Source organism: Ovis aries, chromosome 5 (genome assembly GCF_016772045.2).
Source record: "Ovis aries strain OAR_USU_Benz2616 breed Rambouillet chromosome 5, ARS-UI_Ramb_v3.0, whole genome shotgun sequence".
Classification (NCBI taxonomy): Eukaryota; Metazoa; Chordata; class Mammalia; order Artiodactyla; family Bovidae; genus Ovis; species Ovis aries.
The window spans coordinates 45196325-45219291 of record NC_056058.1 but is presented as its reverse complement, the minus strand read 5'-3'; the positions used below and the strand labels follow the sequence as shown (position 1 = coordinate 45219291).

General features: G+C 39.9%; 1 protein-coding gene across 3 annotated transcripts in view; it reads right to left on the bottom strand.

Moving 5' to 3' along the window:
* SMAD5 (SMAD family member 5) overlaps positions 1–22967 on the bottom strand; it is a 59458-nt gene that overhangs the window by 27755 nt on the left and 8736 nt on the right. For 2 of the 3 annotated variants that reach the window (XR_006059958.1, XM_060415760.1), the window contains exon 1: positions 4440–5011. The exons of the other annotated variant lie outside the window; for it this stretch is intronic. Coding sequence is in view for 1 of the 2 variants with exons in the window: in XM_060415760.1 (XP_060271743.1) it covers positions 4440–4842 (403 nt within the window). In the remaining variant the exon portion in view is untranslated. Of the gene's footprint in view, positions 1–4439; positions 5012–22967 lie in introns of those variants that run through there. 3 annotated transcript variants of the gene reach the window in all.

The window sequence follows — 22967 nt, the reverse complement described above, 5'->3', positions numbered from 1 at the left end:
TGATTTCAGTATTGACCATCTGGTAATGTGCATGTATAGAGTTGTCTCTTGGGTTGCTGGAAAAGGGCATTTGCTATGACCAGCATGTTCTGTTGACAAAACTATTAGCCTTTGCCCTGCTTCATTTTGTACTCTAAGGCCAAACTTGCCTGTTATTTCAGGTATCTCTTGACTTCCTACTTTTGCATTCCAATCCCCTGTGTTGAAAAGGACATCTTTTTTGGTTAGTTCTAGAAGATGCTGTAGGTCTTCATAGCACCATTCAACTTCAGCTTCTTCAGCATCAGTGGCTGGGGCACAGACTTGGATTACTGTGATGCTGAACGGTTTGCCTTGGAAATGAATCAAGATCATTCCATCATTTTTGAGGTTGCACCAAAGTACTGCATATCAGACTCTCTTGAGGACTGTGAAGGCTACTCCATTTCTTCTAAGGGATTCTTGCCCACAGTAGTACACGTATGGTCATCTGAATTAAATTTTTCCATTCCCGTCCATTTTAGTTCACTGATTCCTAAGAAGGGGCTTCCCTGGTGGCTCAGAGGTTAAAGCATCTGCCTCCAATGCGGGAGACCTGGGTTCGATCCCTGGGTCGGGAAGATCCCCTGGAGAAGGAAATGCCAACCCACTCCAGTATTCTTGCCTGGAGAATCCCATGGACAGAGGAGCCTGGTAGGCTATAGTCCACGGGGTCGCAAAGAGTCAGACATAACTGAGCGACTTCACCTCGACCTCGACTCCTAAGATGTCAATGTTAACTCTTGCCATCTCCTGCTTGACCACGTCCGATTTACCTTGATTCATGGGCCTAACATTCCAGGTTCCTATGGAATACTGTTCTTTGCAGCATCAGACTTAACTTTCACCACCAGATACATCCACAACTGAGCATTATTTCTGCTTTGGCCCAGCTGTTTCCTTCTTTCTGTAGCTATTAGTAATTGCCCTCTGTGACTCTGGTGGCTCAGTGGTAAAGAATCCGCCTGCCATGCAGGAGACATGGGTTTGACCCCTGGGTCGGGAAGATCCCCTGGAGAAGGAAATGGCAACCTATTCCAGTATTCTTGCCTGGGAAATCCCATGGACAGAGGAACCTGGCAGGCTAAAGCCCAAGGGACTGCAAGAGCTGGATACAGTTTAGTGACCAGATCACTACCACTACTTTCCCAGCAGCATTTCTGCTTCCCTGGTGGCTTAGATGGTGAAGAATCTGCCTGCCATGCAGGAGACCCGGGTTTGACCCTTGGGTTGGGAAGATCCCCTGGAGAAGGGAATGGCTACCCACTCCAGTACCCTTGCCTGGAGAACTCCATGGACAGAGGGGCCTGACAGGCTACCATCCATGGGGTCGCAAGGAGTTGGACACAACTGAGCAACTAACACTAACACTTTCCTAGTGGCATACTGGACACCTTCTGATGAGGGGGTTCATCTTTCTGTGTCATATCTTTTTGCATTTTCATACTGTTCATGGACTTCTCACGCAAGAATACTGGAGTGGGTGCCATTTCCTCCTCCAGTGGACCACATTCTGTCAGAATGCTTCACTATAATCTGTTTTGGGTGGCCCTGCACAGCATGGTTCATAGCTTCACTGAGTTATGCAAGCCCCTTAGCCATGACAAGGCAGTGATTCATGAAGGGTATCTAGTCCTTAAGTGCTCGATGATGTTAATTACTATGACTTTATTAATACTGGTATTATGAAGTGATCCATCCAATGTCACAGCTGTTTAACTTGCTTAAGCATACCAGGCCTAAGCCCCAATCTTTTATACAGAATGAATCACAGCTGAGGAAAACAGATAACAAAAATAAGACATTTCTATTGACTATCAGACACACTCTGGTTATGAGGGAATATACTAAATTCCCTTTCTTGACAACAACTTCTAGCAAATATCAAGCCCAGGATTTTCAGACTATACTTCTCTTTTAAATCCTCATATTTGCCTTTCCTCATCAATTCCTCTGGCTACAGCTCTCCTTGGATTCAACAAGAAATTGAGAATCACCTCAAATACCAACTGGCAGCTCTACAGCCCTTAAAATAAACTTTCCCTGACAGCACATTACTCCTATTTTGTTTGTTTGTTTGTTTTGCTAGTCTCCACATCTAATGTTATTGCTACAGTTTTGTTTTTTTTTAAAAAACCATATCGGCATATACTATCTTCATGTGAAATCTAGTGTGGCCAGCAGACTAAGGTGGCTATCATGATTCCTGCCTCTCGGTATTTGTCCTGTGTAATCCGTTCAGTCTGAGTATATTTATTATCTGTGACTTGCTCCTAAGCAACAGAATATGGCAAAAGTAACAGAATGTATATACTAACATTCCACCAGAACACAATGCCTCTTCTAGCAAGAAAACCCTTTCTTACTGGCTTTGAAGAAATAAGCAGCCACGAATGTGAGCTACCTACAGAGATGGTCACATGGTGAGCATATGAAGGAGTCACCAACCAGCCAGAATCCAACAGCCTGCAAGGAGCTGAATCCTGATAATAATCACATGAGCTGGGAAGCGGAACCTTTCTCAGTTGAGCCTCCAATGGAGACCCAAGACTGACCAATACCTAGTTTACAGCCTTGCAAAGGATCCAAGTAAAGCCATGCCTGGACTCCTGACTGACAGAAACTGTGAGATAACTAATGTGTGTTGGCCCCTTAGCCTGTGGTACTTTGTTATGGAGCAATAGCTAAGTAATGTACCCAAATAGTATCTCAGCTTATATAATTCATTCAATACAAAAAAATATTTCCTGAGCACTCACTCCTAAGTTCTAGGTAATAAAACTATTCTAGGCACTGGGAATGCAGTACAGAATGAGACAGAGGAAGGTCCTTCTCACATCAGTCAATAAACAAAATGAATACCTAACAGTCAAGCAGTGATGAGGCATTTAAGCAAGGACAGAATGAAATAAGAAAATGTGACACGAAAAGATGCTGGGGGAGAGTACTCTATGTAGAGGAAAGGGCATGTACGGCAAGTCCAGGGAACAGAGGATGCTTGAGGACAGGTCATGTAGACCCTTGTAGAAATCTGTTCTAAGTGTGACAGAAAGCCTTTAAGTGTTCTGGGCAGGGACTGACATGATTTGATATATATACTTCCTAACACTCACTCTGGCTGCTATAACAGAAAACAGAATGGGCTGGGGGTAAAAAAAGAGGCAGAGACCAATTAGGAGACTACTTAAGGTAAAAGATGAAGATGGTCTGTACTAGAGTAGTGGTGTTAGAGATGGTGAGAGATGATATGATCAAAGTACATTTTGAAGGTAGAGCAAACAGCATTTCCTCATAGCTTAAGCACAGAACTTCAGAGATAAATAACAGATGACTTCTAGGGAGCAATTCGGAGAAGGCAATGGCATCCCACTCCAGTACTCTTGCCTGGAAAATTCCATGGATGGAGGAGCCTGGTAGGCTACAATCCATGGGCTCACTAAGAGTCACACGTGACTGAGCAACTTTCCTTTCACTTTTCACTTTCATGCATTGGAGAAGGAAATGGCAACCCACTCCAGTGTTCTTGCCTGGAAAATCCCAGGGACGGGGGAATCTGGTGGGCTTCCATCTATGGGGTCACAAAAAGTCAGACACGACTGAAGCGACTTAGCAGGGAGCAATTATGTGAATGTTACTGCTGTTGACTTCAACAGGGAAAACTGGAGGAAAAAATGATTTGGTGGGAAAAACAAATCCAAAGTCCTATTTTGACATTAAATCTGGTATGTTTATTAGACATTCAGGTGGAGATGTTATGTAGGCAACTGGATAGAGTCAGGAGAAGCTGACTCTGGAGTTCAAAATGTGAGCATGAATTTATAGATGGTTTTAAGACATGTGATAACATGAGAGCACCTACAGGAAAAATATAGATGGAGAAAAAGTCAAAGGACTGAGTCCTGTGAAAACAGGAAAATAGCCAACAAAGAGACTAAGCAGAAACAGGTAGTAAGGTAGGAGAATTGTAAGAGTGCTGTGCTTCAGAAGCCAATATGAAAAAGTTTTGAGTGGGAGGAAAGGAAAGCAACTGTATCAAACAATGCTGACAGGGCAAATAAGATGAGGACTGAGAATGATTGATCCCTCTGTAAGAAGGCAGTCATTAGTGAATTTGACAAGTCAAAAGGTAGAAAAGAAAGACTAACAAGAGTGGGTGTCAACAAAGAGCAGGAAGAACGGTAATATAGAGATAATATAGATGGAGATTCCTAAACAAGGTACGTTGGAGGTGGGGTCACATGGCTGAGGTCAGGACAGAAATTCTTTCTTAACTTTTATTTGAGGTTGGTCCAGTATTCCTCCCAAGATTAAAATCTTTAAGAAGGAAGCATAAAGCTAAAGTAACCTATTAATTGCTAAATTCAGTCAAATGTCGGGAGGCAGAAGTTTTTATAATTTTTCCCAGGGGAATTAAAACCTACCTGGACTCTCCACTCTCTTATAATGGTATGGGTTGATACAAACTTCTTTTTGCTTAGATCCAAAAGGAAATTCACAAATATCCAATGGCTTTAGCTCATGATGACTCTGCAGATCAGGCCAGCGCCAAACACGACAGTATATAACGTGGGGTAAGCCTTTTCTGTGAGAAACCTGCAGGCGTCCATCTAAAGATCTGGGGATAGTGACACACTTGCTTGGCTGTCCTGGACTGCTCAAGGCTTTCTCCAGTTCCTCCATGGCACCTTTTTTCTTTTTTAGTTTTTTCACCAAAGCATCGACTGCCTTTTCTGCCCATTTCTCCTCTTCATCACCTTGCTTCCAGCCCAACAATCGTTTTACTGCTGGACTAGTAAAAGAAAACAAGCTGGCCATTGACGTCATTTGATTTAAATCTTCAGAAACCTTTCTGCAACTCAAAGTCAGTGTCTACCGAACATACAGATCACAGGCGGAAAGTCATATACAGGCCCTAAGCAAAAGTCGCAATTTAAAAGGAAGGGGTGACATTTATCTTCATAAGTGCCATAAGCTTCTTTCATTGGTTCAAGCCCTGAAAGAGAAAAGGTGAAAAGGATAAGATCCCTGGTTTAAATAAATACAATTTACATACATTTAAATCAATATGATTTGAAAAGTATGTTACTTTCAGTAAGAGTAGAAAAGCCTTACCAAGTAAAACAAAAAACCTAAGTCTAGATAGAAAAATTTTCTCTTAAGTCCTGTGACCACTCACTTCCTTCTTCATAATATGAATCTCATTGGCAATGTCAAATGATAACCAAAAGCAAAGTCGGGTGCTCTCCTTTCTACACATTATCACCCCACAAAAACAGCCCCTAGACCTTTACTTCCTTCCGTCAGAAGCCCCCAAGATTCTGAAGTAGTTATCTTCACTGAAATCCTTGTTATATGCTGTGTCAGTTTTGAACATAATAGTATCCTGATTTGAACAAAGGTCTTAAGAGAAACCTAGTGCTTCCCTAGGATCATTACTCTCTTTAAAATGTTTCACAGACTTGTAAGGTTTGCACAAAAGTCACAGCACTACTCAAGTCACATTATTAGATGCAAAATGTATCAGAAGTTGTCATAAGACATACCAAGCCCTCAAATAAATCATAACAACTGACAGAAAAATGGCAAGTGTCTACTTTTAAAATGAAGAAAGTTAGATTTAAAAAGAATAAACCAAAAAAAAAAAAGAATAAACCCAAGGTTTAATCCCCCCAAAAATAGTTTATCATTTCATAGTTCCTATTGCCTTCTCCGATATTTTAAGTATGTTAAGTTAATGAACCTGCTCCAGGCAGAACACCACTGTATACCCTGAAAAAGTGATATGTAGTGGCATTCCACTGATAAGAGCGGGTACAATCTCCTGTGGTTACTACAGTCAACCACATAGACAGTTAGTTACTAGTGAAATAGCAGAAGTAATACTTGGAGAAAGGATGTCAGTAACAAAAGATGCTTCCTTTCTTAGACCTAAAACTGATAAATAATGCTGCAACTCTGTCTTGGACAAATAATAGAATATTCTAGCATCAAGTTTATTCTGGATTGGGGTGATCTTCCCAGAAGACTGTATGTGCTCAGTTAAAACTGCAGTAGGGCTTCCCTGGCGGCTAACGGTAAAGAATCTGCCTGCCAATGCAGGAGACACAGGTTTGTTCCCTGACCCGGGAAAATCCCACATGCCACAGAGTAACTAAGCCTGTGCGACGCAACTACTGAACCTGTAGAGCCCGGGAGTCCCAGTTACTGAGCCTGCATGCCCTGGAGCCTGCGCCCCACAAGAGAAGCCACCGCGGTGAGAGGCCCACACACCACAACCGGAGAAAAGCCCATGCAGCAGCAAAGACCCAGCACAGCCAAAAAGTAAAATAAGTCAGTCCCATAAAGCGAAAGTGTTAGTTGCTCAGTCATGTCCAACTCTTCGCGAGCCCATGAACTACAGCCCACCAGGCTCCTCTGTCCATGGGATTTCCCAGGCAAGAATACTGGAGTGGGTGGCCATTTCCATCTCCAGGGAATCTTCCCAAGCTGGGGATCAAACCCGGGTCTCCCACACCACAGATACTTAGAGTCTGAGTAAACAAAATAAAATAGAGTTAACTTCAACAAATAAGAACTGATTGCTTGTTACGTGCCACGTACTATGAATAGTCATAATGGTACTTAAAAAAAAAAAAGAGTATCGAATAGTTTCATCTTAAGAGCCAAATGATTTATTCTTTCAACATATGCCTGCTGCCTACTAAGAGTCTATTAAAGTGCCAGGCACTGTTCTAGGTGCTGATCCAGAAAAGGAGAAAAAAAGGAGCACTGACTCCTCTTTAGGAGAAAAGGGCTGTAGAGCTATGGAAAACTACAGTTCTTCCTCTAGAAATAAAAATATTAATTAAAAAGTGCTTCACTGATCAAAAAAGGGCCAAGAGCTCCAAGCATTTATTCACTGTACACCACACCCAAGAAATATGTATCATAACCTCTTGGCACCTGTCACTAGGAACTGCACAATCTTCAATTATGTTGACTCCTCCCTACTTGCAAGGCCAGACCACACAGAGTGCAGAGAAAAACTCACACCTCATTTCACTAAATTCAAATTCCACCAAGTAATTTGCTGTCACTGGGAAGTGAGAGACATGCTCAGCAGTGGCTACACAGACTGCGTGCTGGAACCATATGAGGAAGGGTGGAGGGAAGTGAAGATATACTCCTTATGTATGAATGGATATGCCCAAGCCTAGGCACTATGTCTTTCCCAACACTTCATAGGATAATTTTCACCAGGAAAACAAAACAGCCTACATTGAACCAGGGAAATATAACAAGAAAACAAAAGCATGTTTCAGAAACAGGTCACAGAGTGTAAAGTGTTATGAGTTAAATGAACTGTATAAAAAGTCTTACTTCAGTTGTAGCAGCATTAAGGATACAGGATAAAAGCCATCTGGGTCAGAAAGTACAGGCATGATTTGGTTGTCTGAGATGAGAAGGGAAATTTCAAAGGAAAGGGGGACATAAAAAAATACATGGGCAGGTATGAATAGGGCATTTCCCAGGATAAAGAGCAGACAGGCCCAGCTGACTAAGACCTTAATTCCATAATACTAGAATATAACAGAGATTAGAAAGAGTGTTGTTGTTCAGTCACTCAGTCATATCTGACTCTTTGTGACCTCATAGATTGCAGCACGCAAGGCTTCCCTGTCCTTCACCATCTCCTGGAGTTTGCTCAAACTCATGTCCATTGAGTCAGTGATGCCATCCAACCATCTCATCCTCTGCCATCCCCTTCTCCTCCTGCCTTCCATCTTTTCCAGCATCGGGGTCTTTTCCAAGGAATCAGCTCTTCGCATCAGTTGGCCAAAGTACTGGAGCATCAGCTTCAGCATCAGTCCTTCCAATGAATATTCACAGTTGGTTTCCTTTGGATTGACTGGTTTGATCTCACTGCAGTCCAAGGGACTCTCAAGAGTCTTCTCCCAACACCAAGCATCAATTCTTCGGGCTCAGCATTCTTTATGGTCCAACTCTCACATCCATACATGACTACTGGAAAAATCATTGCTTTGACTAGACGGACCTTTGTAGGCAAAGAAATGTCTCTGCTTTTTATTACACTGTCTAGGTTTGTCATTGCTTTTCTTCCAAGGAGCAAGCGTCTTAATTTCATGGCTGCAGTCACCATCCACAGTGATTTGGGAGCCCAAGAAAATAGTCTGTCACTGTTTCCACTGTTCCCCCATCTATTTGCCATGATGTGATGGGATCAGAAAGGGATGACAGAAGGTAATGACAGGGGACGATATGGTTGGATGGCCTCACCAACTCGATGGATATGAGTTTGAGCAAGCTCTGGGAGTTGGTGATGAACAGGGAAGCCTGGCGTGCTGCAGTCCATGGGGTCACAAAGAGTCGGACACAACTGAGTGACTGAATCGAACCGAACTGACGGGACCAGATACCATGATCTTAGTTTTTTTTAATATTGAGTTTTAAGCCAGCTTTTTCACTCTCCTCTTTCACCTTCATCAAGAGGCTCCTTAGTCCCTCTTCAATTTATGCCATAAGGATAGTGTCATCTGCATATCTGAGGTTACTGATATTTCTCCTGGCAATCTCGAGTAGTGCAAGTATATGAGAGACAGCATGTACGGAGCAATGATATGTTAAAGAAGAGGGAGAGAAAAGCAGAGGAGCTTGAAGACCTGATACTAGATTAGTAGTTAAAATGTTAACTACTAACCTAGCATCTCTACAATTAAATACTAACCATATTATTTACTAACAAGAAAAAAGGGGGAAAAGTTATTTGTGTATATAAACTCAGAACAAGGGCTAAAAGGCTACACACTAAATGACCGACTGCAGTTACCTCTAGGGAGGAGCATGGAATGGGAGCCAAGCAATAGAAAGGGGGTCCTGCATGATTCGTTCCATACGCTTCTGTATTGTTTTAACCTTTTAACAACGTATAGACCAGAGACGTATTAATACTTCTTTTGTTACCCGAACATTATTGACCAGAGTGTTTCAATATTCACTTACGTAACAAATCTCTGGCTACAGATATTAGTTTCTACAAAAACCCCTGGGGTCAATAGTGTGTTAACAGAGGCATAATGCTACAGTACAACTAGTTGATAACCTATTACCTACTATAGAACAGAATGGAGTTAAGAGTGCCAGGACAAAACAAACAAACAAACAGGTGAAACTAATTCATGCTATGAGAACTCAGGATGGTGGTTACCCTTTAAAAGGAAGGCTGCGGGCACGGACTAGAAGGAAACTTGAGGGTTTCTGCCATCCTGGCAAAGCTCTTCCTTTCCCTCTGAGTGATTTTATGCGAGAGTCATTTTGCGAAAATTTGACTGACTGAATACTGAAGATGTGTACGATTTCTGTTACAATTTTTAAGTACTTTCCCGTCATGTTAAGTATAGAGTGGTCAGCTTCCTTCCCATTTTTCTCCCATCTTTCAGTTCCCCTTCTCACAGGGAATCCCACTTTTGTCTTTTATGTCTTTCCAGAGAAATTTTATACAAATACAGATATATAAATAATCATAACCTTTTTTACATCAATAGTGGTATATTGAAAAAAGGCACAGAAAATGTATAAACAATGTTATCAAGATCTTTCCATATCTCTGCAGAACTTTCATATTGTATTCTAATACACAGAATTCTAGTAATCTGGAATCTTAAACAGTAATCTTAAAAGTATATAAAACTGTACTTCCCTGACAATCTAGTGGTTAAGACTCCGGGCTTCCAATGTAGTGGGTATGAATTCGATCCCTGGTCAAGGAACTAAGATCCCACATGCTGCAAAGGCACAGCCCCCCCCCCCAAAAAAAAAAAGCTAAAAACAATATATCAAATCATGTCATCTTTTGGCTCAAAAATCATCCAGCTGTTTCCCATTACACTCAATATCCAAATTCTTTAACATTGCTTTCTGGGACCTACACAATTGAGCAAATGCTCCAAAGTCATTTCTACCTCAAGGGCTTTGCACTTGATGTTCCCTCCTACGGAATTCTCCTCTCCCAGATTTTTAACATGGCTTTCTCTCTCAATTAATTTAGCTGCTCAGTTGTCACCTCCTGAAAAGGAGGTCCCTGGCTATATTATCTAAAATAGCATACACCCAGTTCCCACATCATTCTCTATCCCTTGATCCTGCTCAATTTTCTCTCATGGCATTCATAACAATGATATTGATTTTACTTATTAACTACAAGTCTTCCTCACAAAAATGTTAGTAGTCAGGTAGCCTTGTCTTTCTTATCCATCATCACATAACCCTGAACCTAAGGACAGTGCTTGTTTATTACATGAATGAGCAGAGAGCTTTAAAAAAGCAATTCATAAAAACATAAAATACCTTTATAAGAGCAACAGCATAAAATTTAAAACAAAAAAAAAGTTCTTTACAGACATGCACAGGTGAGAATAAAAGTATGCACGAAAATGACAAACCAATCTCAGGATACTGAATATCGATTCCTTTCAGGGAAAGAAGGAAAGAATGCCGAAGAGAGAACGGAAAAGCTTTAGCTGTGTTTCTTTTAAAACTACATTAGAAGAAAACCTGACAAATCATCAGTATGTTATTTTCTCTATTTTTCTATGTGCATAAATATTTTATAACACAAAAATGCACTATTTTAATTTTTTCAGTATCATAATGAAAATAGAAGAGAATCAGATTCTATCCTTTACTAGGTATATGACCATGATGAGGTATCACTCTAACTCCATTGATTTTTCTATAAAATAGGGATGATGGTTCCTAAGTCATTAAAATATTGAAGTAATAAAATAATGTGTGCCTAAAGTACTAAAAACACACTTAAACATACATGTAATAGACGTTTTATAAACTGAAACATGCTATTCACACATGAATTCCTACGACTGGGAAAGGGGAGAGGACAAACTTTGCACTTGCCTCTTTAAATGCGGAATGATTAAAAACTTTAAATGTTTAACAGAATTCTTTTTAAAAATGTTTTGTAACTTTCCAAACTGTATAGCTGGTGTGTGCCACAAGTAATCCAAGTAATTGTTTTATAAGTTTCAACTTACCAAGTTAAAAAAGGAGCAAACTTAATCATAAAATTTCACTAGTGAATAAAAGGCCCGATCAGGAACTTTCACAAAAGGTACCAAAACTGCCATTAGATGATAAAATGGGTTCAACAGCATTAGTTATCACAGAAATTTTTAAAAATTTAAAAAAAAACAGTGAAGTATCACTCTACATCCACCAGAATGGCTAAAATTATTTTTTAAAAAAGTAGATGTTCATGATAATCAAAACAACTCTTATATATTCTGTTAGCCCAAGAGAAACTAAATTAAATTAGCCCAACCACTTTGGGAGGCTGTTTGACAACATTTACTAATGCCAAACATGGATCCCTATGACCCAGCAACTCCATTCCTAGGTGTGTATCCAACGGAAACAAGTGCTATGTCAACCAAAAGGCAAGTACATGTCCATAACAACTTTATGAGTGCCCCAGTGGCTTCCACTGATGAGGCACAGTGAGCCTGGGAAGTCCACCACTTCCATAGTTAGTGAGCAGTAAGCAAGTCTGCTCTCTGTACAGAAACAATAACCTCACTATCAACAGATTAACAGAAGTCCCTGGGGAAATCCATACATATTTTTACCAGTATTTTCACAACAATAAAAATGCTCTTAATATTAGTATCACAAATGTCAAGCATGAAGGATGTCATATTATGCGACTAAATTATTTTATGAGAAAAATTAGGCCTACATTCAATTCAGTCTTTAAGACTTGATGCATGTTTACAATTATAACCTAATGATTTTCCAAATTTTTAGTTTTTTTAAGATAAAGTCCCAATGAGACCTTTTATTCACAATCCACTATGAAATATTGGTCTGCATTTAAAGTGGTTTCATTTTGAATGAGTGCATTCCTGAACCAAATATCATTGGCTCATGAAGACCTAAATATAGCATAAGCTTTTCTTGATGACTTAGTTATTATTATGAACCTCTGTTACTGCGTCATGCTAAAAACCCTCTATAAGAAGTATAAACTGGGGGGGTTCATGTTTGGGAATGCATGTAAGAATTAAAGATTTTAAAATTTAAAAATAAAAACTAAAAAAAAAAAAAAAAAAAAAAAAGAAGTATAAACTGTGGGCTGCGCTGCTACTGATGAAAAGACAAAAGCATGAGTGATCTTCAAAAGTTACCCACAGAGGTAGACTTTTAGACATATAACTTTCTTGAAAGAATACAGCTATTTTAAGAATGTGAATAGTTTCCTTTCTACAAAAGCAACTGCTAAAGCAGATAATAATATTCCTCTGATAAGAATAATACCACTAACATTTACTGAAACTTCACTATGCCAACCACTATCAAGCACCTATAAATTGAAAATCATTCGAATCTCAAAACAGTCATATAAGGTAAATTCCGTAATTCTCATTTAACAGATAAGAGAATAGGTGAAAGGAAATTAGATGTAACTTACATAAATTAGATGTTTATTTACAAAGACAGAAAGAAACAAGGTCAGGAACTGAACCCTAGCAGCCCAGCTCCAGAACCTATGTTCCTAAGGACTGCACACACTGCCCACTAAGCCTCCTGCAAAGAAATGCTCTCCCCTTCAAGATCTGCTATTAATACCTTCCATATCTCCTAGACTTCTCCAAAACGTTCAAATCATTACATGTTATCAAAAAATAAGACCACACAATTTCAGAAACCAAGGATAATCCAATGTGTTCATTTTCAAACTGACTTTTTTATACCACTTAACATAGCTCATTAACTTTTTTTTTTTTTTTTTTGCATTCACGTAACTGCATTTTAATACACAAGTGCAAATACATTAGTGTAGAGCCTGGTGATTTTCTTTCAACTTTTCTTTTTTGCCACTTTATGCTTTAATTGAAGGATAATTGCTTTACAGAATTTTGTAGTTTTTTGTCAAACATCAACAAGACTCAGCCATAGGTACACCCGTGTCCCCTCTCTCTGGAATCTCCCTCCCATCTCCCTCCCCATTTCACCCTTCTAGATTGTCACAGAGCATCTGTTTGAGTTCCCTGAATCACACAGCAAATTCCCATGCTTCTTAACCTTCTTAATCTACTTTAACTCACTCTTCTCTCTGTTGAGCTCAGTCACTCTTGAGGTATGAAAGTACTATCCAAGTGTTTGCTACTACTGTATAAAATTTACATGTATTATAGCAGACTAAATCCAAAGCTTTTAAATTATCATCAGGACATTTTTGCCACACTTATCACATGAACATAATTATCTTTGAAATGATGGAATAATATACTACTTTTAAAACATTTTTTTCTAAATACAAATGTTCTAATTATAAAATATACTTACCACATCACTGCATTAACATTTGGTACACTTACTTCCTTAAATTTTTTTTCTCTGCATATATATAGTCTCCCCAACTTCTGGCCATGACTGAGGTTTAACACAGCACTGCTTGGTATTCTGCACTCTCCATTTAACACTCTAAGAATATGCCCACCTGTATTTCACATATTCACTTTCTTAATACTTAGTATTTATATTTCTAAGTGAAAATTGTTATACTGTGGGTGAAACTGTTTATGATATCCATATAACAGAGCAATTTTCTCTTGTCATCTTTTCTGTAAAATATGTATTTAAAAGTAACATATTGGCTCATAAACAAATAAAAGTATCAGAGTGCTTGCGATACAGCAATAGATTTATTCTCTATCCTCACAAAAGTCCTCCATTATGAAATAATTTTTTCATTATGTATATAAAAATAAACTAAAATAACAATTTTTGATTTGCATATGCTAGCATATGCAATATGAGCCCCAAGTGAACTTGCAATACCTTTGAAAATTAGAGTATGATTAGGTTTTCAAGTACCCAAAAGGTTTAATTTTAAATCTCTCATTAAAAAGTTAGTTCAATTTTCCACACTCCCTTCACCTTTCACTAAATAAAATGAATTTACAAACACTGAGAACACCCATCCTCAATTCAATCAGCTGATTGTGTTCACAGTCATCCACAACACTCTTTAATACTATTGCTAAACTTATCAAAGTTAGAGAAAAATTCAAAAAGGCTACATTCAGTAACTTAAGTCTTTAGAGGTTACAGACTACAGGGTAGTTAAACCTGATCCTCTGTGCTCCCTTTCTACAATGCTTTCCGGGTCAACTAAGGCACAAACATGCTACACTTAAGCTCAGATTTATACTCTTACTTATCCAACACATGTTTACTAAGCATACCTAAAAAGGGCAAGCCACTAAACTAGATGCTAAATGGCTAAAAGATAAATCAGGCCCAGACCTTAACTGTAAAGATTTACAAGTTAATAATCAACTAAAAGTGCCCATCCCTCTCTGCAATACACCATGGAGAATGGCAGATGCCCTTGGGGTGAACAAGATGTTAAAGAAATTCAGGGGATGGCCTTTGAGGGAAGGGAATGGAGGAAGACAAAAGGCATGAAGTAGCTGTATCTTAGGATAAATGCTTTTCCGTAAAGACATAAAATCAAAGACTTTATCTACCAGGACAGGGAAATATTACAGCTCAGTTTGCTGGAACATAGGTGGCAGAACAAGAAAACTGGCTAGAAATATACAATAAGGCTAACCTACACAGGAATATTAATATATGTATTTTAACACAAAAAAACACTAGATCTGAGGTCTAATGAACTAGGGTTCAAATTCTGGATCTAACACACCTAAACCTCCATTTATTTCTATTTTGTAAAATGAATATCAGTCCTGAGAATTAAATGAGATAAACACTTAACTCAGTGCCTGGCACAGTACATATTCAGCAAAGGGAAACGGTAGTCATTACTGTTGTAATAATCATAAATTTTTTTTTACATCAGGATCAGGATTTTTAAATACACAGCCGGGCTACTTAACTTCATCAAATATACAAAGTCAATCTACCATTATTTTATGAACCTTGAAGGAAAAGAAAGTTGTAAATTAAACTGTCACACCATGTTTTCTCATCACTTAGTTTTTTCTTCATAACATCATCTTTCTGCCATCAATACTGCAGGTTTGAAGAATGTTCCAATATTACTCCTGGATTATAGTTCAAATCACTGACACCCATCCTGCAAGTTCTGATACTGGTCCTTGCTTGATCTTCCCAGAGGGTGTAAATGAGAGAAATGACAGCAATAAAGCAGCAAAGGCAGATTTCGTGCGCGTGCAATGACAACATCAAAACTGCCACCTAGTGAAAAGCACTATTCAGATGCCAACAGTTATTAGACAGACCCCAATTTCAGAGATGTTATGAGGTGAAAACAATGCACATCTTAGAGGAAATAAGGCAGCCTTTTCTCTCCCCCTTCACTTTCTTTCCCCCGTCACTTCCCACCAACATCTACTCTCTTTCTCTCTTGTGCTCATTCTCCTTTCCTGCCTCCCATCTCGCCAATCCTCCCAGCTTCTCTCACATTCCTCAGTGGATTCTGCAGAAGCTTGGCTACTGCCTAATGATGCATAAACTATCTAAGGAAAAGAAACATTTCTTCTCACTCCCAAAGGAACTACTCAGCATGGAGTCCGTATTTTGTATCTTTGGTATATTAATGTGCACCAGGGCTTGCTCACCTCCGAGTTTTCTTCTAAGGAGAAGAGAAGGTGTATTTGATAGCCCAGATACGTAAGACAATGCCTCACATGAAAACTGGCTTCTGAGCAAATCCTGTGTGCCTCTGTCATGCTGGGCCACCTAACACATTAAAGCTACCCTAAGGTACACCATTGGGAATAACATATCTATTATCACTCCTTAAATGTGATTTAATTAGTTCCTATGAAAACCAAAATCATGGAACTGAAATCATGGAATTATTTTCTTTTGCAAAAAAACCTCCACAAGAAGCTCTTTCAAAACAGTTATTATTAATAAATGTTAAAGTCACATTTCAATAGCATAAGCAGGGATAGAAGACAAATTCTGTTTTCTCTTTTATGCTCTTCTGAAGTCACACTAACCCAGCCTTTTCAAATGTTAAATATCAAACTGAGCCTTCTCCTGAAAACCCAAGTCTTCTTACAATAATAGATGGTAGACTAACAAAGAAGTTAATAAAACAAACTGCCCCAACAAAAAACTGAATAATGCCTAAGACATCTTTCAGGGAACTTCTAGTTCTACCTTAAAACCCACAGAATCCCCCCAAATCTAACATTCCATTAGGAAATACATAGGATAGTCTGTGTAAGGTAAATCCCGCATGTGTGCTAAGTCACTTCAGTCATGTCCAACTCTTGGTGACCTTATGGACCATAGTCTGCCAGGTTCCTCTGTCCATGGGATTCTCCAAGCACAAATACTGGAGTGGGTTGCCATGCCCTCCTCCAGGGGATCCTCAATCCAGGGATCAAATCTCATCAATACTGCAGTTTGAGTGAATATAATGGAACCTAGTGATCAAACACTTTCAAATTTCTATTTAGGGGAAACTTAAAAGGAACAGAAAGGAAGCAGAATTATGCCAATATAAGTGGAAACTGGGGAGGAAAAGGTGGAAAGAGTACACAGTTATGAATAAGATTGTTTAAGAAGGAATTAGTGAAGTGAAAGTCACTCAGTTATGTCTGACTCTTTTGTGACCCCATGGACTATACAGTCCATGGAATTCTCCAGGCCAGAACACTGGAGTGGGTAGCCTTTCCCTTCTCCAGCGGATCTTCCCAACCCAGGAATCCAACCCAGAAATCAACCGGGGTCTCCTGCATTGCAGGCGGATTCTTTACCAACTGAGCTATGAGAGTAAGCTATCTCTGACAGGCTCCCTGTTTCCCCCACCTAAAGAAGGAATTAACTGTGCTGCAAATGGAAAGTGACAGAAAAAAGTGGTAACCTTTCTCTGACAGGCTCCGTTTCATTTTAGGAACATCTATCACAAAATCCAAAAAGGAATACGACAATCTATAACTCATAGCCCAGCTGGTAAGAAAGGACAGGAATAAGGAAAACCCATGTATCATTAAACCAAATGAGGCAGAAGAGACTGGGAGGAGACAATCAGCTAGACTGTGAAGCTAAAGGGAAAGACACCACTGCAGAATGAAAGCCAAACAAGGAAAGACTGAATACAAAAGCAAAGGGGTCAGGCTACTAGAAGTAATCCTGTGTGCAGGGTACACTTCTATCTAAGCAGAAAGATCCGTTCAAAGAGGCATTTCAGGAAGACAAAAAAGGCAGCAGCACACAGACAAGTAAAGGCTTAACCAGGAGAGGCAGAGAGCGTACACTGAAAACATGTTAGTAATCCAACTATGAGAGGAAGACACACCAGGATGGTGGTACACAGACCAGGGAGTGACGGTGGAAGAGATGTGAGGGACATTGCAGGCAAACAAGTCACAGGGCTTGCTGCCCACTGAGAAGAGAAACAGGGCAATCTAAGAAAGGTAAAGGTTTAAAAGCTGAAAGAATTAGACACCACTCACCCCCAAAGGGGATTCTAGTTATAGCCAAGACGAGGTAAAAAGGCAATGGGGGAGGGGTATAAGGAAGCAAGTACTGGTCCAAGCAGACGTGTAATTAGAGCTCAAGAGAGAAGGAATAAATATATAGATTTGGAGGATGACACAAAGAGGAGTAAGATTTGAACTCGATTCAGACAAATTTATTGGGTACCTGATAAGCCAGGAATCAGACACGACTGAGTGACTTCATTTTCACTTTTCACTTTCATGCACTGGAGAAGGAAATGGCAACCCACTCCAGTGTTCTTGCCTGGAGAATCCCAGGGACGGGGGAGCCTGGTGGGCTGCCATCTACGGGGTCGCACAGAGTTGGACACAACTGAAGCGACTTAGCAGCAGCAGCAATAAGCAAGGAATACTTTGTACTAGAAACTAAGCCTTAAAAGACACTATCTGTAATCTCAAAGAGCACAAAGAGTACCCAGAAGAGACAGAAGATTCTATGGAGAGCTTCATGCGCTGCTTAGCGCATCACTTGGCGGTCTGCTTGGTTTTTAGTGTCTCTACTTGGCTTTGGCTATGTCGGGTCTCTTGTTCCTGTGCACGGTCTCTCCAGCTGCAGTGACCGTGGGCACTCTCTATTTGCAGCATGCAGGATCCGCGCTGCAATGGCTTCGCTTGTTGGGAGCACAGGCTCGAGGACACACAGGCTTCAGCACTTGTGGCGCATGGGCTCAGTAGTTGTGGCTCGGAAGCCCCAGAGCTTGGGCTCAGGAGCTGTGGTGCACAGGCTCAGCTGCCCTGCAGCATATGGGATCCTCCCGGACAAGGGATCAAATCTGTCCCTTGCATTGCAAGGCAGACTCAACCACTGGACCATCAAGGAAGTCCCATATCACTTAGCTTCACTCTGGATTTTCATATGATAAGTCAACAGAGATGCAGTATTAAAACAGAGTAAAGAATACATACAGCAGGCACAGAAGGCCAGTAACTGACTAGATAAGAATGTGTACTACTTCTCACAACTTGGAGGGACTTAATAACTGTGAATGCATTATCTGCTATTACTTTGGCTTTTTATAGTTTACCTCTGGTTGACAAAGACCTGACTATAAAGTTGGTGTAAAAGTAACTGCAGTTTTGCATTGCTGAACTTTTTCATTTGATACTGGAATATATTCTTAAATAAATGTGGTTATGTTATACATCATTTTAATGGTTTTTTGCTAATGGCTTATTATTTGCTTGTATCTTATATTTATTTTAGACTATGGAAAGGATAGTCTATATTGTCAAGGCTGTATATTGTCACCCTGCTTATTTACCTTATATGCAGAGTACATCATGCAAAATGCTGGGCTGATGAAGCACATGTTGGAATCAAGATTGCTGGGAGAAATATCAATAATCTCAGATAGGCATGACACCACCCTTATGGCAGAAAGTGAAGAACTTAAGAGCCTCTTGATTAAAGTGAAAGAGGAGTGAAAAAATTGGCTTAAAACTCAACATTCCAAAAACTAAGATTGTGGCTTCAGGTCCCATCACTTCATGGCAAATAGATGGGGAAACCATGGAAACAGTGACAGACTTTATTTTGGGGGGCTCCAAAATCACTGCAGGCGGTGATTGCAGCCATGAAATTAAAAGACACTTGCTCCTTGGAAGAAAAGCTATGACCAACCTAGACAGCATATTAAAAGCAGAGACATTACTCTGCCAACAGAGGTCCATCTAGTCAAAGCTATGGTTTCTCCAGTGGTCATGTATGGATGTAAGTTGAACTATAAAGAAAGCTGAGCACCAAAGAATTGATGCTTTTGAACTGTGGTATTGGAGAAGACTCTTGAGAGTCCCTTGGACTGCAAGGAGATCCAACCAGTCCATCCTAAAAGAACCCACATCTCTATGTCTCTTGCATTGGCAGGCAGGTTCTTTACCACTAGTGCCAGCTGAAAAGCCTTATCCTCTTACAGCTACACAAGAAGTTGCCAAAGAACTCAATGTCAATCATTCTATGGTAGTTCAGCATTTGAAGTAAACTGGAAATGTGAAAAGGTTTGATAAGTAGGTGCCTCGTGCACTGAATGAAAATTTAAAAAATTTAAAAATCACTGCTTTGACGTGTCCTCTCTTATTTTATGCAACAACAATGAACCATTTCTCGACTGGATGGTGACATGTGATGAAAAGTGGATTTCATACAACTGGTGATGGCCAGCTCAGTGGCTGGACTGAGGAGGAGCTCCAAAGCACTTCCCAAAGCCAAACTTGCACCAAAAAAGGTCATGATCACTGTTCGCTGGTTTGCTGCCCATCTGATCCACTACAACTTTCTGAATCTCAGTGAAACCATTACATCTGAGAAGTAAATCAGTGAGATGCACCAAAAACCGCAACACCTGCAGCCAGCCCTGGTCAACAGAAAGGGCCCAATCTGTCTCCCCGACAACACCCAATTGTATGTTGCACGACCATTGTTTCAAAAGCTGAAAGAAACGGGCAACGAAATTTTGCCTCACCTGCCATATTAACCTGACCTCTTGCCAACCAACTACCACTTCTTCAAGCATCTCAACAACTTTCTGCAGGGAAAACACTTCCACAACCAGCAGGACGCAGAAAATGCTTTCCAAATGTTCATCGAATCTTGAGGCATGAATTTTTATGCTACAGGAATAAACTTATTTCTCACTGGCAAAAATGCATTGATTATAATGGTTCCTATTTTGACTAATAAAGATGTGTTTGAGCCTAGTTATAATGATTTAAAATTCACAGTCTGAAACCGCAATTATGTTTGCACCAACCTAATAGCTGATTCTTTCGTTGATGGGTGTCATTTCAGATAGCTAGAAAGAAAACTGGTATTTAATTATGAGCTTTAGAAATCCTTGTGTATGTCAAGTTCCCTGAAATTCTCCTGAAAAACTGCAACTATCAACCAGACAAAAACAATACAGAGCAGTACCTTGGAAATTCAAAGAATACAGTAGCACCTCAGCAATAAAATTAAGAGATATCATGCATTACAAAAGAATCTATCACATTACAACACACACACACACGCACGCGCGCGCACACACACACACACACACACACACACACCACTCCCAACCCCCACCCCCACCCCATACTTCTATTTTAGCTCAAGCATCCCTTCTTCAGGGAAGCCTTCCCAGACTGGCTTGCCTAGGGAACAATAATGTTCCCTATTACACACACTTATTGTGTCACATATCTCTATTTTGCAGCAGTTAACATATCTATGTTTTTACATTTACGAGTCCAACTTGGCAAGAATGTAAATGAGAGGAGCCGTATCTGTTTTTGCTCATCACTGTTAAGCCAAGTGATATATGTGCTCAATAAGTATTTAAGTCTAATGAATGAAAGAGAATGTGAATACAAACCTTTTGAAAGGAATTAGCCATGGGATGGGGAGGGATTCAGGGTGCTTTTCACTTTCTGCTTCATGCAATTCTGCATATCTTAAAATAAACATGAATTTCTTGTATAGTTACCAGGGAAAACCAACTTTAAAATGGAAGTGCAGATGTACCTCAATCATATTAAGATTCTTACTGAAGAGGATTTATAAGAGTTCAAAAGAATTCTCTCCAGTAGTTTTAAAGTTCTACAAATTTGGAGGCTGAAATTTAAGAAAAATCAATCAAAGATAGGGCCAAATACTTTCGGGTTCCAATAAATAATAGTAAGAATTCATTTTTTGAAAAGCATCTATCTTCCTGTAGTAGAATATTTTCTGTAACTCACAGATTTTACAAATGCTATTCTTTGTCTGGACCACTTTCTTCAAGCTCCAACCACTAATGTCTAGCTCTCCAAGGTTTCAGCTTTAGCTATCATCCCCAACACCTTCCCGATCAACCCATTAACTCTATATAAAGTAGGTTTTCCCCAGTCTCTAATCTAAAACTATGTTCAATTCCTTCATTGTACTACCAAATTGTAAGTATTTGTTGGTTTTCTTGATTTTCGACTCTCCCACTAGAATGTAATCTTTAAAAAACAGTACTAAGCATATTCAGAGAACTTGTTAAATTCATTCAAGCTATTCGTCCAAAACTACTGAGGTGCATTTTAGGAACATTTCATGCAAAGATGGGCACAATAAAGGATAGAAATGGTATGGACCTAACAGAAGCAGAAGATATTAAGAGGTGGCAAGAATACACAGAAGAACTGTACAAAAAAAGATCTTCATGACCCAGATAACCACGATGGTGTGATCACTCACCTAGAGCCAGACATTCTCGAGTGTGAAGTCAAGTGGGCCTTAGGAAGCATCACTATGAACAAAGCTAGTGGAGGTGATGGAATTCCAGTTAAGCTATTTCAAATCCTAAAAGATGATGCTGTGAGAGTGCTGCACTCAACATGCCAGCAAATTTGGAAAACTCAGCAGTGGCCACAGGACTGGAAAAGGTCAGTTTTCATTCCAATCCCAAAGTAAGGCAATGCTAAAGAATGTTCAAACTACCGCACAGTTAGTTGCACTCATCTCAGTTCAGTTCAGTTCAGTTCAGTCGCTCAGTCGTGTCTGACTGTTAGCGACCCCATGAATTGCAGTACACCAGGCGTCCCTGTCCACCACCAACTCCCAGAGTTTACCCAAACTCGTATTCATCCAGTCAGTGATGCCATCCAGCCATCTCATCCTCTGTTGTCCCCTTCTCCTCCAGCCCCAAATCCCTCCCAGCATCAGGGTCTCCTCCAATGAGTCAACTCTTCACATGAGGTGGCCAAAGTACTGGAGTTTCAGCCTCAGAATCATTCCTTTCAAAGTACACCCAGGACTGATCTCCTTTAGAATGGACTGGTTGGATCTCCCTGCAGTCCAAGGGACTCCCAAGAGTCTTCTCCAACACTACAGTTCAAAAGCATCAGTTCTTCGGTGCTCAGCTTTCTTCACAGTCCAACTCTCACATCCATACATGATCACTGGAAAACCATAGCCTTGACTAGATGGACCTTTGTTGGCAAAGTAATGTCTCTGCTTTTTAATATGCTATCTAGGTTGGTCATAACTTTCCTTCCACAGAGTAAGCGTCTTTTAATTTCATGGCTGCAGTCACTAACTGCAGTGATTTTGGAGCCCAGAAAAATAAAGTCTGACACTGTTTGCACTGTTTCCCCATCTATCTGCCATGAAGTGATGGGACCAGATGTCATGATCTTCGTTTTCTGAATGTTGAACTTTAAGCCAACTTTTTTACTCTCCTCTTTCACTTTCATCAAGAGGTTTTTTTGTTCCTCTTCACTTTCTGCCATAAGGGTGGTGTCATTTGCATATCTGAGGTTATTGATATTTCTCCCAGCAATCTTGATTCCAACCCGTGCTTCTTCCAGCCCAGCGTTTCTCATGATGTACTCTGCATGTAAGTTAAATAAGCAGGGTGACAATATACAGCCTTGATGTACTCCTTTTCCTATTTGGAACCAGTCTGTTGTTCCATGTCCAGTTCTGTT